This window comes from Populus nigra, chromosome 1, assembly GCF_951802175.1.
Source record: "Populus nigra chromosome 1, ddPopNigr1.1, whole genome shotgun sequence".
Classification (NCBI taxonomy): domain Eukaryota; kingdom Viridiplantae; phylum Streptophyta; class Magnoliopsida; order Malpighiales; family Salicaceae; genus Populus; species Populus nigra.
In genome coordinates this window covers 787,832-805,810 of record NC_084852.1, presented here as the reverse complement: position 1 = coordinate 805,810, position 17,979 = coordinate 787,832, and the positions used below count along the sequence as shown (strand labels likewise).

Below are 17,979 nucleotides of genomic sequence, written 5' to 3'. Positions count from 1 at the left end.
TCTTCAAAACTTGTGTGTCATGAATCCTGAGATTGAGTTGTTCCATAGAAAGCATACCCCGAAAAAATCATAGAAAAATTTCTAACTATCTAAAATAATAAAAAAATTTAATTAAAATAGTAAGGATCAAATCTGATATAAAGATTAAATGAAATAAAAAATAAATGACAAAAATAAAAATTAAAATGGATCAAGAAAATGATTTAAAAAATAGCAATTAAGAAAATAGAAATCAAATTTGATAGATGAAAAAAATTAAAAAAAATATTCAAATTCTATAAATTATTTTAAATAAAATATATAATAATCAAAACAATTATAATCAAATTACAAGATTAACCAAGTTGAAGGATTTGTCTAAAAAATTTGAGGGTTTGGTGTGGAAATCATAAGGTAAAGAGGAAAAAAAGAGAAAGGATCCATGGTAACTAACTAATTATTTATTGGTTCCCATGCATGCCTCACACACCCACACGTCAGCATGAGTTAATCATTTTTTTAATAATATTTAAATTTAATAATAATTCACCCTTTAAATAACATGATAATAACAAAAACACCATAATAAAAACAAAAGACGAAAAAAAACACACAAACAATAAAGTAACAAGGTCATTTTACTTTTTAAAAAAAAAAATAAAAAGACCTTGCAACCCTGGATGTTAAAGGCAATTTTTTTTTATTATTGTTTTTGCTTTCTAAAATGTAGAAAAAAAATAATCAAACAAACCTGGTAATTTATTTTATTTATTTAATAATGAAGGGAAGAATCCTAAAAATAAATGATCAGGAGAAAACTACTAATACCACATAAGCATAAACACCAAAAATACACCAATCATTTGACTGACGACGGGTTTGAAAGCATAAAACAAAGTGTAATCTAGACACCAGCTTTTAGAATAAAATGGAAAATTTGCACATCAATCTCAGGGCCTTGTAATATCTGCTCTAAGATGTTTGCAATTACATTCCTGCATATATCGAAATATCGACTCGATGAAAGGACTCCAGACAGCAAAAACAGGATACATGTATCTTTATCTTTTCATAGCGTTGAGGCATAGCGCCTCAAGATACAACTGAGTTAACAATTTCCGATTCCAGTGTCGATATGCTAACTCTATTGCTCAGTGCAGTTATGATCTTACTTCTTTCCACCCCCAGACACGTTGAACTTGAAGAATATTATGTCTCCATCTTGGACAACATATGTCTTTCCCTCCTGCTTATACTTCCCAGCAGCCTGAGCCAATTTGCAAGAGAAATTCCATTCGTCATAAAAAAGGGATAAGCTAGCATATTTTGCAAAACAGGGGTCTGTAGATAAATCTAGACATCAATGTGGGAGTAATTTGTGGGAATTTACTATTCAAATTTCCTCAAATATCACGTTTCAACTTTAAAAGCTTGCAAAATCAATGGTCCGTGAGGCACCCAGATCAACATTAACCATATTAAGAACACCACTAACAACACCAAATGCAAGGAATCTTTTTGCAAGTGTGCTACACAACATGCATGTTTTGCACAGAATTACAGTGCATGAAACAAATTTAAACAGCTGTTGAATTAATAGAACCCACTGCTGGGTTTCACATGGGTTTGTCCCACATGCTTTAAGCTGTTGAATCTTTTTGCAAGTGTGCTACACAACATGCATGTTGCATGTTTTTGGCTTGTATGAAAGACAATTAAATCTCATTCAGTTTCCTTTTTGCTATCATTGAATTTCCCCTTGTTATAGGTATTACTCTGTCTAATTCCAACTCCACACAGTTATTAAGGAAAAAATATTGGAGCATGGAATACTCATTCACAGCCCCCAAACCTCAAGGGTTCGCCAAGCAAACAAACAGTGTTTCTTTCAGAACAAATACCTTAACAGCTGACTCGCTACCAAGCTCCTTTAGATCATCAAATTTCATGACCTGATCATTGCCAGAAAATTCAAAAGTGAGAAATCTCAAGGCTAATTTTTTTTGACAGTCGCCAACAAAAATCAAATATGCATCAAGACCGTTAATTGACTTTGAAATTAGGAAGGGGCAGGTACAGTTAAGATTGAAAAAGGTAAAATTGACCAGTTTGTTAAAAACACGTAAATCAAAAGCATGAACCAGGAACAAACCTCAGCACATATAAATCCTCTCTCAAAATCAGTATGGATTGTCCCAGCAGCTTGAGGAGCCTTTGTCTGTCGTCTGATTTGCCAACATTTCACCTGCAAGAGCAAACAATTCTGGACATTAGGCTCATTTATCAGAACAATGGTTATATTTGGCTGGTTGGTAGAAGTTGTGCAATAAACAGGAAGTAAATAAAACAATTCTGAAACAAGACAACCACACAAAGAGAAATAATAACCTCGTATAAGGGATAAAAAATGGGACATCAGGATAGTTTTTGATAAACAAAAGGTTATAAATGGTCTGCTGGTTGAAATAACTATGCCATCAATGGGAATGGGAAGGGCATTAATTGTAGTGGAAGAAGCAAACGTGCACAGCAATACCAACCCTGTAGGACCCAAGAACACAAAGTCCCAAAACTTGCAGCAATATTGTTTCTTAGGAAAATTTCAATTAATGAACTAGGACATTGTGATGTGATTTGTTGAATCAACAATTAACAGGAAATTGCATATAAAAACACAATATGTTTTTTTTATTGTAAGATGGCATACCCATCAAAAGTGTATAACATGTTTTGAAGACAAGACAACATATAACTACAAACAGTACATGACCAGTCTCATACTCAATTCAAATTGCAATAAATTTCTAGCTAAGGTTTCAATAAAAGTTGCCAAAGATGAACAAATCAGAGAAAACAACAGCGAAAAAAAATAAAAAAAAGGGTATAGGTATCTGTTACCTCGTCAGGGCCAGCAGTGAAAAAGTATATGAGATTAATTGCTGAAAATCCAGTCTTTATGATCTTCGAAAGGGCACTGCAGCAAAGTGAGAGTTGGTCAACATAGCATAATGTTATAAGAAAAACACAACTGTTTTTCTCTCATATGAGTATAAAGATCTACAGAGGAAAAAATAGTTAAAGATATAATTACAAGCCACTGGCTCCTCAATACCAACCTTTGTACCTTGTTCTCCTCACAATATTTATCTGCTTCATGCGGTAGCATATCAGCAAGATTTCTCTCTAAGACGCAGCTGAAAGGAATAATGGTTTCACCCCCATGTTCCTGTACCCTAGGAAAGAAAACAATTGACTTATTCCTTTCGTAGAAAACAACTAGATGAGATATATTTTTGACAAGTTGATGGCAACTAGAATGATGGTGCTGGAATGCACTGTTGGAAGTAATATCATTGTCAAGAAAAAAGAACAGGGTGATGTGCACATAAGCATGCTTTCTTTTCTTTAAATATGGAAAAAGCAGTTGTTAGTGTTATTGATGTAAATTGCTGGGGTCCAAGAGCACCATATAAACATATAAGACAAATGTTATGGACAATCACATACACGTGTGTGAGCATCAATCTGTTATAAGAGACAGAAGATTTGTGAATCATTAAATGTTGAAAGCAGCAATAAGTTGCTGCAAATGCCGTCAAGCATGACAACAAGCCATACAAAGACTCACTCAGGGAATGGGGTGATAAGAGTTCATAGAAACATAGGTAGACTAGAGGAAAAAATTGGACATACCATGTGTGAATCTTGGGCAAAAATTTGTTCTTTTTTCTTTGGTAATCCCTTTCATTCATGTTAACCTGCAAAATGAATGCAAGTTTCACCAGGAAGATCATTAAAACTGTCTATGAAGAGCCTAAGAAGGATAGGAGGGTAAAATACTTACCAGGTAAACGACAGGCTTGGCAGTAAGCAGCTGAAAAGTATTCAATATCTCAATATCAGCAGCTTTCCAATCTCCTAAACGTACATCTTTCTCTTCCTCAAGCCATGCCTTGACCTAACATGCACCATCATTGCTTGACATCAGTTACAAGAACAAGCCAGTAGTTGTCAAAAAAGGAATAAGCCAGTACTTGTCAAAAAAGGAATAAGCCAGCAGTCCCTTATTGACCATTGCAAATGAAGAACAAACCCCTGGCCGGACCTCTCAAACCAACATGATTAGATGAAGATTCAAGCTCAGAAATTATCCAAAGTTCCAGACCACAAAAATACATACCCTTTGACACATCTCCATTTCTATTTTCAACTGCTTATCATTGCTCCTCTTCATGCTCTTTTCAACATCCTCTATCCTCCTTTCAATGAACTCTATATCCTACAATAATGTCTCAAAGAATATAAAAAATGGCTTCACCTCAACTGCAAAGTTTCACAGTAAATGGCCAAAAATACGTTACAGAACGATAATATTTAACTGCCAAACAGCATCAGTGTATCCATAACATACCTTCAGTCTGAGCTCCGCACTAATAACCTCGAGATCTCTAACTGGATCCACAATGTCATCAACATGGATAATATCTGGATCCTCAAAAGCTCCTATTAAACATGCATAGATACAAAGAGTTAATTCCACTTCAAGTGCACTTTTAACATCAAGTACAGAAAGCAGAAAAAAAAATCTCAAGTATTAGGTTCCAATCCTATTTCTGATTTCTAATATAACTCCAACAACATTGAACAGTTAACTCTATCCATGGAAAAGGAAAGCAAAGCACCATGTTCCTTATTCCCCTCTCTGACACATGTGCAATAGTGGTTCTGCTATCAAGATCAGACATTAACCGCATTATTGAAGTGATAGAGATCCAATTCTCATACAAAAAGTTAGAAGTCTTACGCAAAACATGAAAAATTCCATCAACAGCACGGATATGAGACAAGAAACTGTTTCCCAGCCCTTGACCTGCATGTGCACCTCTAACCAGTCCAGCAATATCATGAATTTCCAAGAATGCTGAAACCTGACCATTAAAACATTTCAATATTTATCAGGCCTTGATAAATTGTCATTTTCTTCACTTTCCCCTCCTATTTTCAATCAACTCTATGTGTTTCTTTATTTCCTTCTTCAACAATAGAAACCATGTTAAATCCAGCAAACTCATAACAACCAACTCAAATTGAAGTTCTATTTGCACCGGTTACGTTAGTACATAAAACCCATGAATAACAATCATAGAATTAAAACCCTTTAAATATATCGAATATAAAGTACTTAAATAAAAGAACAGCACAAAATGTAACTAATCAACACCAACCAAAAACACAGACTTCTAAATAATAATTTTTTATCTCTTTAAATAAACCCCAATAATAAATTCTCATTCTTTTCACTTCTACTTCTACCCATTTTCACTTCAAAGTTCAACAATTAGAACATGCTTCATCAGTCGAATTCATAAAAAAGAAAAAAAACTAAAAATTAAGGCTCCACATAAGGCGGAATTTAACAGCTTGAAGTCCACAAACCTCGCTTTTCGGCTTGAACAGCTGGCAAAGCCACTCAAACCTCTCATCAGGAATATTAACCCTGGCCTCATTAGGTTCAATAGTGCAAAACGGGAAATTCTCAGCTGGTATTGACATCTTTGTCAGCGTATTAAAAAGGGTCGATTTCCCTACATTCGGCAATCCAACCTGACAAAAATAATAATTTTACACATAAAAACACGAAAAAGAGGTCAAATTATGGAGAAAATAGAGGGGGGGGGGGAGATTACAATGCCGATCTTGAGGTGAGAAGAGAATCGGCCGAGAATCGGTCTCTCAGACGGTGCTTCTTTCGATTTTGATGCTTTTGGCGGCATGTTTTGGGAGAGAGGGATTTGATTTAGGGTTTTAGAGAGCTGAAACAGTGAGGGAGTGGTCAGTGGTGATGCTAGGGTGAAGAAGTAGCAGAAATGGGACTGGATTGGGATTGCGTTAGATTTATTAGGGCCTTTTGGAATGAGCCCAGTTCGTAATATTTAAATCGAAGTTATGACCTGCTGAAGATGAGGGTCCCTCACAGGTTGGATAAAAAACAGTTTCGTTTAAAAAAAAAAAACAAATTAAAGCAACACTTATTTTATATATAAAAAACAGTCAAAATAATTTTTAATTAAATTACAAATTAACTCATTAAATTAACGCCATAAATTTTTATGTTATTTAATTTAAAATCTAGTTCAAAATAAAAGTTAGATTAACATGTCATCAAGTTGAATAACAATGATTTAAATTCTAAAACAAAGAATAATTTATTGTTCCGCATTCATCTATTTAAATATATGTTTGATATTAATTATGTAAATTATTTTAAATTGCTTTTCAACTATATTATTTTAAAAAATCAAACTAAAATCAGTTGATTTGAACTGGTTATAATTTTTTTAAAAAATCCAAATTAATTATTCTTTTTAATAAAAATTAAATCAAACAAAAAATAATTACTCGTAATTCATCCTGAATTCCATCTTAATTGTTTTAAGAAGAATTCATGTACTTCAAAAGATTATACACACACTAAAAGCCTGTTTAATGTTTAAGAACGTAGTTGTGGTTGTGTTCTTAAAAAAATTAAATTTTTTTTTGTTAAAATTTAATATGATTTGTATGTTTTGAATCGTTTTAATGTGCTGATATCAAAAATGATTTTTAAAAAATGAAAAAATATCGTTGGCATGTATTTTGGCATGAAAAGTTATTTGAAAAGTACCCGCAACCACACTGCCAAACACGCTCTCTAAAATCTGTGCATTTATTACTGTACACGTGGACTCATTATTACTGTGTGTTTGAGCAGTGAAATGGTATTTTTACCCCTAACACAGATGGCGTTGGAAGCAAGAGTATAATAGCTTATTTGTCGTTATTTGCATGGTTTTAAACTACTATCATGCCCTTGTAGACAGTAATTATTACACTTACAACAAGGAGCATTTTCATCTTTTATTAGTTAGTTACACGATAAAATTATCACACTGTCCTTTAACCCGACCACAAGTTATCCTTTAACCCGACCACAAGTTATGTGTGTTTACTTAGATTTTTTCCGAACAATATTATTTTTTTAATTTATTTATTAATATAGTTTATTTTTTAAAATTATATTCTCAATTTAATTAAAGTTTAACTCAAATTTTTCTCACTTATTTACACACCATCAGGTGTGTACGTGTGAACTTTTAGTTTTTATAAAGTGTTTGAAAGTATTGGTGAGTTGCTTTTTAAAATATTTTTTATTTTAAATATATTAAAATGATATTATTTTAATTTTTAAAAATTTATTTTTAACATTAACATACCAAAATATCTGAAAATATCAAAAATATTAATTCAAAACAAAAAAAAAATTAAAAATACTTTTAAAATACAAAAACAAACATACCGCTATTAATCAAGCAATAAAAAGTTACTTTAGGGTGTGACAGGTGTGTTTAGTACTGCGTTTCAAAAGCGTTTTAGAAAAAATTTAAAATTTATTTTTGTTTTAAATTCATATATTTTTGATGTTTTCAAATCATTTTGATGTACTAATCTCAAAAATAATTTTAAAAAAATAAAAAAGCATTGTCGACATACTTTTTTTAATAAAAAATATTTTAAAAAATAATTACAATCACACCTCTAAACATTATAAATTTCAAATTATAGATTATTGATATAATATTATTGTTCATAAGCTCTCTCAAATCAATTTATCATGATCAAGCTGAGAATTTGGACTCCTGATTGGTATCAAAATCCCATGGAAGAACATCCAAACGAGGAAAAGAAAATGCCAAGATCTCATGTGGCTAGACTTCTAGAAACATCTAGATAAAAAGCGAGACTCGCCATGAGCAAGCAAGGAATATGCTTGATGATTATATTTGAACTTTTCGATGGTAGGAAGGAGTCTTGATAATAGTCTTCATTATCTATATATTTTTTATCATATTCTCAGATCAATTGATTCAATCCAATTACAAAAAATTTCTTATTTATTTAAAAATCCGACTATCTATTGAATATTTTTTCTTGCAAAATAAAAAAAATTAGTATGTAGTGGTAAAACATTGTTTCTGGTACGACAATGTTATGATATAAATACTATTTTATTTTTTTATTAATGTAGGTATTCGGGTTCACTTGCATCTCGATAAATTTTACAAGTTTTGAAGTTAATAACTATATAAACCTCTAATAAATATCATATTAACAACCATATAAATCCAACTAGATACTACATAAAAAATAAATCTCTTGATCCGAAACTCAGAATACCTATTAAATTGTTATCTCTTGCATTATAACATTATTCTTCATACTCCCAGTATCTCTCAAATCAATATATTATGACTAATTAATCCAAATTAGGAAAAGAAAATGCCAAAATCTTATGTTGTTAGACTTCCAGGGACAATAGCCGCGAAACCCAATCAAAACCCAGAAAGCAATACTAGCCATCTACTACACACCAGCTCATGATTTTTTTTATTACTGGGAAACAAAAAGAAGACAATTTTTTAAATTTCACTCCATGTACTTTTGAGTGTATTTCAATTCAACCCCTATTTAAAAACTGCTAGTGAAATCCAACTTTTGTTTTTTAAATATCTCTTTCGTATTTCTCCTATCTTTCGTTATAAAAGCTCCTAATACAAATAACCCAATCGCTTAAAATCGAGGAATATAATCTGGACAATAGTGAGAATTGAAGAAGATGAAGGATGTAAATGCTACAATGAGTAAGGAAAAGGTATCTAAGAAAATCAAGGGTGCAAATCGAATTTCCACAAAACTATAGTAACCAAAGCGCACTTTTAATTTCCCCCTGGCTATTATAATAAGGAGATATCTAAAAATAAGAAAAAAAAAGATCAGGGTGGGGGCAAGCAATAGAAGGATCTAGAAACCCTAGCAATATATAAACGCTCCTTAACCCCTACGCTTGCAGCCTCACTCTCTGATCCCCATTTCCTTTCTCTCTTATTTGCTCTCTGAAATAATTTAGGGTTCTTATTAAGAGCGATGGCGGATGTGGAGACGTTTGCTTTCCAAGCCGAGATCAACCAGCTCTTGAGCTTGATCATCAATACTTTCTACAGCAACAAGGAGATCTTTCTCCGTGAACTTATCAGCAATGCCTCTGATGTACGCTATAACTTCCCTCTCTCTGTGTCCTTTGTTAATTACGCTGTTTTTGTTTTGTCGAGATTAAGATTCTCTGTTTGCTTGTTGTTGATGATGCTGATTTTCTTTTACGGTTCAAGAGATTTTGTATGTTGTTGATGATCTTGTTTGTTTGTTGTTGACGATTCTGATTTTTTTTAGGGTTTAAGAGATTCTAGCATGTTGTTGATGATTGATTAGTTAATAATGTTATTTGTTTTATCTACTCTTGAATTTTGTTTGTGTGATTTCGGGTGGATTTTTGGGCTAGAATCGTGTTTTATTGTAGATGCTGGAAAGAAGGGATTGATGTGGTAGTGGGACTTATTTAACCAACTTATTTATTTGGTATTAGGTTTTGTTGGTGTGTGATGGCTTGTTTGACATGTGATTTTGGAGGTGGTTAAATAAGTTGGCGATAAATAGTGGTTTTATGAAAGTAGTTTATAGCTTTGAGCTATGGAAACTTGTTTGGTTGTAGATCAGGATTGATTGTGAATGGGTTTTTGATTGATTGGATTATATCGTGATTTGATTTCAGGCATTGGACAAAATTAGGTTTGAGAGCTTGACAGACAAGAGCAAGCTAGATGCTCAGCCTGAGCTTTTCATCCACATTGTTCCCGACAAGACCAGCAACACATTGACCATTATTGATAGTGGTGTAGGCATGACCAAGGCTGGTGAGTGGTTTTTCCAATAAAATTGTTTGTTTCGTGTTATCGATGCTTGCTTTGCTAATGCTGATTTTGCTGCTCACAGATTTGGTTAACAATCTTGGTACCATTGCCCGGTCTGGAACCAAAGAGTTCATGGAGGCATTAGCTGCTGGAGCTGATGTGAGCATGATTGGACAATTTGGTGTTGGTTTCTACTCCGCATATTTGGTTGCAGAGAAGGTGATTGTGACCTCAAAGCACAATGATGATGAGCAGTATGTGTGGGAGTCTCAAGCTGGTGGGTCATTCACTGTCACCAGAGACACCTCTGGGGAGCCCCTTGGCAGGGGTACAAAGATTGTTCTCTATCTCAAGGAGGACCAGCTTGAGTATCTTGAGGAGCGCCGCCTCAAGGATTTGGTCAAGAAGCACTCTGAGTTCATCAGCTACCCAATCTCCCTCTGGATTGAGAAGACTACTGAGAAGGAGATTTCTGATGATGAGGATGAAGAAGAAAAAAAGGATGAGGAAGGAAAGGTAGAGGATGTTGATGAAGAGAAGGAGAAGGAAGAGAAGAAAAAGAAGAAGATCAAGGAGGTGTCCCATGAGTGGTCTTTGGTGAACAAGCAGAAACCCATCTGGATGAGGAAGCCTGATGAGATTACCAAGGAGGAGTATGCTGCTTTCTACAAGAGCCTTACCAATGACTGGGAGGAGCACTTGGCTGTCAAGCACTTTTCAGTTGAGGGACAGCTTGAGTTCAAGGCCATCCTCTTTGTTCCCAAGAGGGCTCCTTTTGATCTCTTTGACACAAAGAAGAAGCCCAACAATATCAAGCTCTATGTCCGTCGTGTATTCATCATGGACAACTGTGAGGATTTGATTCCCGAGTACCTTAGCTTTGTCAAGGGTATTGTGGATTCGGAGGATCTTCCTCTCAACATCTCCAGAGAAATGTTGCAGCAAAACAAGATCCTCAAAGTCATCCGCAAGAACCTGGTGAAGAAATGCCTTGAGCTTTTCTTTGAGATTGCTGAAAACAAGGAAGATTACAACAAGTTTTACGAGTCCTTCTCTAAGAACCTCAAGCTTGGCATCCATGAGGATTCCACGAACAAGTCAAAGCTTGCTGAGTTGCTCAGATATCACTCTACTAAGAGTGGTGACGAGCTGACTAGCTTGAAAGACTACGTGACAAGGATGAAGGAGGGCCAGAGTGACATTTACTACATCACTGGTGAGAGCAAGAAGGCTGTTGAGAACTCTCCGTTCCTTGAGAAGTTGAAGAAGAAGGGCTATGAAGTTCTCTACATGGTTGACGCCATTGATGAGTACGCCGTGGGCCAACTCAAGGAATTTGAGGGCAAGAAGCTTGTCTCTGCTACCAAGGAGGGCTTGAAGCTTGATGAGACCGAAGATGAGAAGCAAAAGCAGGAAGAATTGAAGCAGAAGTTTGAGGGTCTCTGCAAGGTTATCAAGGATGTGCTGGGAGACAAGGTTGAGAAGGTTGTGGTGTCTGACCGTGTGGTAGATTCTCCTTGCTGTTTGGTGACCGGCGAGTATGGCTGGACTGCCAACATGGAGAGAATCATGAAGGCCCAAGCCTTGAGAGACAACAGCATGGCTGGGTACATGTCGAGCAAGAAGACCATGGAGATCAACCCAGAGAACCCCATCATGGAGGAGCTCAGGAAAAGAGCTGATGCTGACAAGAACGACAAGTCTGTGAAGGACCTTGTTCTCCTCCTCTTTGAGACTGCACTTCTGACCTCTGGTTTCAGTCTAGATGAACCCAACACCTTTGGCAACAGAATCCACAGGATGCTGAAGCTGGGCTTGAGCATCGATGAGGATGCTGTTGAAGCCGATTCTGAAATGCCCCCATTGGAAGAAGCTGATGCCGACGCAGAGGGCAGCAAGATGGAGGAAGTCGATTAAGAGGCATAACTTAGCTTTTAAAGTTTCTCTCGATAGTTTTATTTTTAATGTTTGTGGTACTCTAGTTATATTTTTCTCCCTGCCTCCTCTCGAGGGGGTTTTGGATGATTTTGGGAGCTTGCTTTGAAGCTATGTTTTCGGCATTTTATTAAAGTTTTTTACGCAGTGAGGTTCTAATGAATTAACTTGGATCATGACATGCATCGCTGAGTTTGTGTTTGTTGGACCCAAGTGAGTCGTTAACTCGGATAAAAAAGTCGCAGTTTCGTTATTAAATTGATTCGATTTAGGACCAGCTCGATGATCAAAACTCAAGACACCACCGTGTTCTTATGCGCTTTTCATGTCCAAGATTTTGGAATAAACAGAAACCTTGTATTATGATCGGCAAAACAGATCCACTTAACAAGTATTCGTTCACTCATAAAAATTACAGCAAGAGAAATCTAAAATTAGAAGTGCCTCGAATATATATTTAATTCCGAATACTCTCTTTATCTCTTAAGAAGCCTAGGAAAGCAAGAAAGCCAAATAAGAAAAATCCACCGCCGAGGTGGGAGGCCAGGCCCCCCATCATCGGGTTGTGGTGTCGTGTGGTTGGTTCTGGAGTTTAATTAACCAGTACGGGTCATCTCACTAAGCAATTTGGCGATTCAGTTCAATATGCAATGGGCTGTTACCTCGTACAGGAGCCTTGGTAACTGTAGGCGTCTCTTTGAGAACCGTTTGCGTTTCCCCTGAAGCAGAGCATCTTGCATTCTGCAGGATTAAGCAGGCAACTTCGAAACTCCCCGTTTGTTTAATGATTTTTTTTTTAGAACGTGATTTTTTTTAAAATAAAATTTAAAAAGTTAATTATTGTATGATATTTGGTAATATCATACAAAATAAATTGAAAAATATTTTGTAGTGTTTAGTTATATCATGAAAAATAAACTGAAAATAATTTATTAATATTATTTTTAATTTATTAAAATAATAAAGAATAAATCTTACAAATTAAAAATTTGAATGAGAATAAAATTGAAAAAAAATCTAATTTAATAAATTATTTCAAATAAAATAAACAATACTCAAAATAATGAGGACTAAATCTGATAAATAAAAAATTTTAATTAAAAAATGACAAGAAAAAAATCAAATAATAATAATAATAATAATAAAAATAAAGATCAAAGTTCATATAAAAATTAAATTAAATTAAATTTTAAGAGATGAAATTGAAGAAAAAAAACATTTAAAACAAAATATATAGTAATTAAAAGTTTGAAGACCAAATTTGATATAATCAGCAAATAATATGATATTTTTAAAATTTTTATAATTTTTAAAAAGTATTTTTTATTTAAAATAAAAGAAAAATAATTTTCTGAAAACTAAGTAAAACTTTTTTCTTATTAGAAACTGTTTTTTTCTTAATTAATTTTTTTAATAATAAATAAAAATAAAAAATTTTAAAAAATTTACTTTACATGAAAACAATCAAGGCATCAGCAGTCACTGCTTCGATATTGCGGCTGACCGCAATAACAAACTATCATTAAAAAAAGCACAGTTCTTGCGTTGAGTGGTAACTAGAGACCATACCAAAACGACATGTCGACCTCTGTGCTTGTACAATACAATCTTAAACCCCAAAAGAAAAACCAAAAACCCCTGCACTAAGCCCCCTCATTCAAGGTGAGTAATTCTTCTTTTTGTGACAAAAAAAGTTATGATTTTGATTTCTGTTTTATAATTTAGTGATAAAAGTTCTCCCCCTTGCATGTCTCGTAATTCTTAATGGCTTAAGTGTTATCAGGAAGGGAATACAGAATGAAATGAAGGAAGCTCATGAAAGGCTCAAGGTAAGCAAAACATAAAGCAATGAGACTTCCTTCTTTGTCTATAGCCAAAAATCCGTGTGTGATTGTGAGGGTGCTTTTCTTGAGTGGTTTATGAATTTGTGCTTCATACTGTTAAATACCCACAAACCAAATAACCCAAAACACCAGCAAAGATTGGTACTTTAAAGCAGAAAAATTGAACTTTCTATGTTAAAATTGATATTTGTCCTTTAAAGAGTCTTGTTAAATTGTGCTATCAGTTTCTTGTGATCTGAAGGATTTCCTTTAATGGGTCTCATTAAAGGATTTCTACAATTGATTTCTTCTGGTTCTGGATGGTTAAGCATTTGTTAATGGCCTAGTGGGTGGTGATTATTATCATTTTAATTTCTTGAAGGTCTATCTCTTAAAGGGTCTCTTTTATTGTGCTGTTAGTTTCTTGTCATCTGTTATGGTTGTGAGCAAAATTTGTTAATGATTTGGTGGGTGGTTGATCATGTGAGATTAATGAAATACTTATTTCTTGCATCTTTTGGTGTCTCAGATTGGTGCCACACTGCAAAAGAAGGCATCTTTCCAAACTTTTCTCATTGTTTCAATCCCACAGAACATTACATACGGCAACCGTCACAGATTACTTACAAGTTACATCAGATGATCTTGAAAATGAGAGGAAAAGGATTGATTTCAATGCTTTATTCAAATCCTGCACAAAGTTGCAGCAGGTTAAATGTGCTCATACACTTGTTGTGGTGTCAGGGAGATTTAAAGACAACTTCCTTTCCTCAAAGATTGTAAATTTGTATTCTCAGCATGGTGATGTTTCGTTAGCTTGGTGGACTTTTCACCACCTACCAAATAAAGATGTTTATACCTGGAATTCTATGGCATTTGCTTATGTTAGCCATGGTTGTTTCCGCGAAGCCTTGGGTTGTTTCAACCAGTTCTTTTCAACCTCTGGTCTTCGACCTGATTTTTACACTTTTCCTCCTGTGGTTAAAGCTTGTGGAGATCTGCTAGATGGGAAAAAGATACATTGCTTGGTTTTAAAGTTGGGTTTTGAATGGGATGTATTTGTAGCTGCTTCCCTGGTACATATGTATTCGCGATTTGGGCTTGTGGGGGATGCAAGAAAATTGTTTGATGATATGCCTGCTCGTGATAGAGGTTCATGGAATGCAATGATTTCTGGTTATTGTCAGAATGGGAATGCTGCAGAAGCGTTGGATATCACAGATGAGATGAGATTGGAAGGGGTAAAAATGGATGCTATTACTGTTGCCAGTGTTCTTCCTGTTTGTGCACAAGTGGGTGATATTTTAAGTGGCAAGTTAATTCATTTGTATGTTATAAAGCATGGATTGGAATTCGAACTGTTTGTGTCTAATGCTTTGATTAACATGTATGCCAAATTTGGTAGCTTGGGGCATGCGCAGAAAGTTTTTGGTCAGATGGTGGTAAGAGATATTGTATCATGGAACTCGATAATTGCTGCATATGAGCAAAACAACAATCCAGTTACAGCTCATTTATTCTTTCATAAGATGCAAGAAGCTAGAGTTCAACCTGATTTGTTGACTCTAGTCAGTTTAGCTTCCATTGTTGCTCAACTAAATGATCATCGAAATAGCAGGTCTGTTCACGGATTTGTCATGAGGAAAGGTTGGTTTATGGAATATATTATCATTGGGAATGCGGTTGTGGATATGTATGCCAAAATTGGCAATTTAGATTCTGCGCGTGCAGTTTTTGGAGGACTCCCCATTAAAGATGTGGTTTCTTGGAATACTTTGATCACTGGTTATGCTCAAAATGGCCTTGCGAGTGAGGCAATTGAAGTATATCTTTTGATGGAAGAACACGAAGAGATAATCCCAAATCAAGGGACATGGGTAAGCATTCTACCAGCCTATTCCCATGTGGGAGCCTTGCAGCAAGGAATGAGAATTCATGGACAAGTTATTAAAAATTGTCTCTACTCAGATGTCTTTGTTGGCACATGCCTCATCGACATGTACGGTAAATGTGGAAAATTAGATGATGCAATATCATTATTCTACCAAGTACCTAGAAAAAATTCAGTCCCTTGGAATGCTATGATATCATGCTATGGAGTTCACGGGGATGGTGAGAAAGCTCTTGAGCTTTTTAGAGAGATGAGAGCTGAGAGAGTGCAGCCAGATCATATAACATTTGTATCGCTATTGTCAGCTTGTAGTCATTCAGGTTTGGTCAGTGATGCTCAGTGGTGCTTTAACATGATGGAGGAAGAGTACGGAATTAAGCCTAGTTTGAAGCACTATGGTTGCATGGTAGATTTATTTGGTAGGGCTGGGGAATTGGAAATGGCATTCAATTTTATAAAAACAATGCCAATTCAGCCTGATGCTTCTGCATGGGGTGCCCTTCTCAATGCTTGCAGAATACATGGAAATATTGAGCTGGGTAAACATGCTTCTGAACGTTTGTTTGAAGTTGATTCAGAGAACGTTGGCTACTATGTATTGCTATCAAATATTTATGCAAACGTTGGGAAATGGGAAGGAGTGGATGATGTGAGATCACTAGCTAGAGATAGGGGATTGAGGAAGAATCCTGGATGGAGCTCAATCATATTGAACAACAAGGTCGACGTCTTCTACACTGGCAACCAAACTCATCCAAAATGTGAGGAGATATACAGGGAGTTGAGGGATTTGACTTCAAAAATAAAGACCATTGGTTATGTTCCAGATCTTTGCTTTGTGTTGCAAGATGTTGAAGAGGATGAGAAGGAGCACATCCTCATGGGCCATAGTGAGAGGCTGGCTATTGCTTATGGAATTATTAGCACCTCTCCTAAAACTCCTATTCGGATCTTCAAGAACTTGAGGGTCTGTGGTGATTGCCACACTGTAACAAAATTTATATCTATAATTACTGAGAGGGAAATTATTGTGAGGGATTCCAGCCGGTTCCATCACTTCAAGGGAGGAACTTGCTCTTGTGGGGACTATTGGTAACATGAATCATGATTGAATATTTGTTAAAAGAACCTTGATGAATATGTCTGTTACCTGGTGCCAAGGAAAATTTCGTTAAGCTCTGCTGTCCTGATGAAAATCAAATACTGTGTACAGAAGTTTTATTTAATTATGTGATCATACACCTTTTTCCTTGATTAAAGAATACCATGGTCAGTAGTTCAAACTGCCTTCAACTCCTCCATGAATTTACATGTCTTGGTTGCTTCAAGACCTTTTAAATAACATGATGGGCTTCTGCTTGTTCTCTTCGGCTTGAACCTTTAAACTGAGTATGTCTATTAATAACAAAAATAATTATGATAATTATATTAATAATAATAAAAATACTGATCTCTCCCTTAGTTGCTATAATAATGGTGATGACTGATGATGATGATGATGAAAATAATAATAATATTAGTTATACTAGCGGTGATAATAATTATAACAATAATATAAATAATAATAATAATAATGGTGGTCATAATAATAATAATAATAATGATATTACTTATTGATAATAGTAATAATGATGGTAGCTGTAATATAATGATAATAATAATATTAGTAATGAGAATAATAACACCGTGACTAATAATTGTTATAATAATAATGATGATAATTTATCATTTGATATTAGATTGCTGAGAATTGAGTTTTACTGCTTTTCTATGTATGATATTTTTTACCTAATATCCCGGATTACTGATTTGGAAAATTTATATGACTCAATGTTCTTTTTTATTTTTTGCTTTATTTTTTTTAATTTTATCATTTAATATTATTTTTTAAAAATAAAAAAGTCATCTGAATTTCTTTTAAACCTATTAAATAAATTAATTTATATCAAGTTAGCTCTTAAAGATTTATCGTCTTGCTTAAGTTTATAGCATTGCAAAAAAAATATTTGTGCTCTTAATAACTTTTTTTTAATGTTTTTAAAAACATAGTTCAGACCGCGGTGGAGCGCAAATAAATAAATTAATGATAACATAAATTAGTGTTCATGCTAAATAAACTTATTAAAATTTAAAAATAAGTTTTTATAATAGGCTGTACAAAAGGAACACCTGCTAATATTATTAAAAATATTTATATTATCTTATTCAAGAAAAAAATAAAAATTAAATGAAATTCAATAAAATAATATTTAAAAATATTCTTAATTAATTTAAGAATTTATAAAAATAATAATGTATATAATATAGTTTAAATGGTAAACAAGCACAATGTAGAAACCATAAAATGGTGAATTCATATAATCTGAATTCATGCATCAACAATAACTCAAATATTGGATATTGGCCTGGATATGATTCAAATTTGAAATCTTATCTCGTTGGCAAGTTTTGTCCAAACACGTAACTATTTAGAATGCAACATAAATCCATTAATAAATATTTATCTTAAGTTAAGTTCGAAATCTTATCTTGTGAAAGTCTCTTTTCCCTTCTTAATATTTACCTTATA

The 17,979-nt window shown here is 34.1% G+C and overlaps 3 protein-coding genes across 4 annotated transcripts; 2 read left to right on the top strand and 1 right to left on the bottom strand.

Annotated features, from left to right (window-relative positions):
* Window positions 1–783: 783 nt before the first annotated feature.
* On the bottom strand, window positions 784–5,857 carry LOC133681077 (obg-like ATPase 1). The gene is made up of 12 exons (XM_062104166.1): window positions 5,667–5,857; window positions 5,416–5,583; window positions 4,784–4,907; window positions 4,391–4,482; window positions 4,160–4,258; window positions 3,824–3,937; window positions 3,673–3,737; window positions 3,096–3,212; window positions 2,878–2,953; window positions 2,132–2,224; window positions 1,881–1,931; window positions 784–1,246 (listed from the first exon to the last, which is right to left on the bottom strand). Exons 1-12 carry the CDS (start codon window positions 5,751–5,753, stop codon window positions 1,148–1,150), a joined length of 1,185 nt encoding a protein of 394 aa, XP_061960150.1. The 5' UTR covers window positions 5,754–5,857; the 3' UTR covers window positions 784–1,147.
* A 2,993-nt stretch (window positions 5,858–8,850) lies between these two features.
* On the top strand, window positions 8,851–11,872 carry LOC133670782 (heat shock protein 90-2). The gene is made up of 3 exons (XM_062091397.1): window positions 8,851–9,063; window positions 9,623–9,764; window positions 9,844–11,872. Exons 1-3 carry the CDS (start codon window positions 8,941–8,943, stop codon window positions 11,676–11,678), a joined length of 2,100 nt encoding a protein of 699 aa, XP_061947381.1. The 5' UTR covers window positions 8,851–8,940; the 3' UTR covers window positions 11,679–11,872.
* Window positions 11,873–13,215: 1,343 nt separating this feature from the next.
* On the top strand, window positions 13,216–16,636 carry LOC133699489 (pentatricopeptide repeat-containing protein At4g33990-like). 2 transcript variants are annotated; one of them, XM_062122751.1, is made up of 3 exons: window positions 13,216–13,358; window positions 13,471–13,525; window positions 14,049–16,636. In XM_062122751.1, the coding sequence occupies exons 2-3, from the start codon at window positions 13,512–13,514 to the stop codon at window positions 16,504–16,506; spliced, it is 2,472 nt and encodes an 823-aa protein (XP_061978735.1). In that variant the 5' UTR covers window positions 13,216–13,358; window positions 13,471–13,511; the 3' UTR covers window positions 16,507–16,636. The 2 variants fall into 2 exon arrangements, with proteins under 2 accessions (XP_061978735.1, XP_061978726.1); XM_062122742.1 differs by having other exon boundaries at window positions 13,217–13,358; window positions 13,480–13,525.
* Window positions 16,637–17,979: the final 1,343 nt, after the last annotated feature.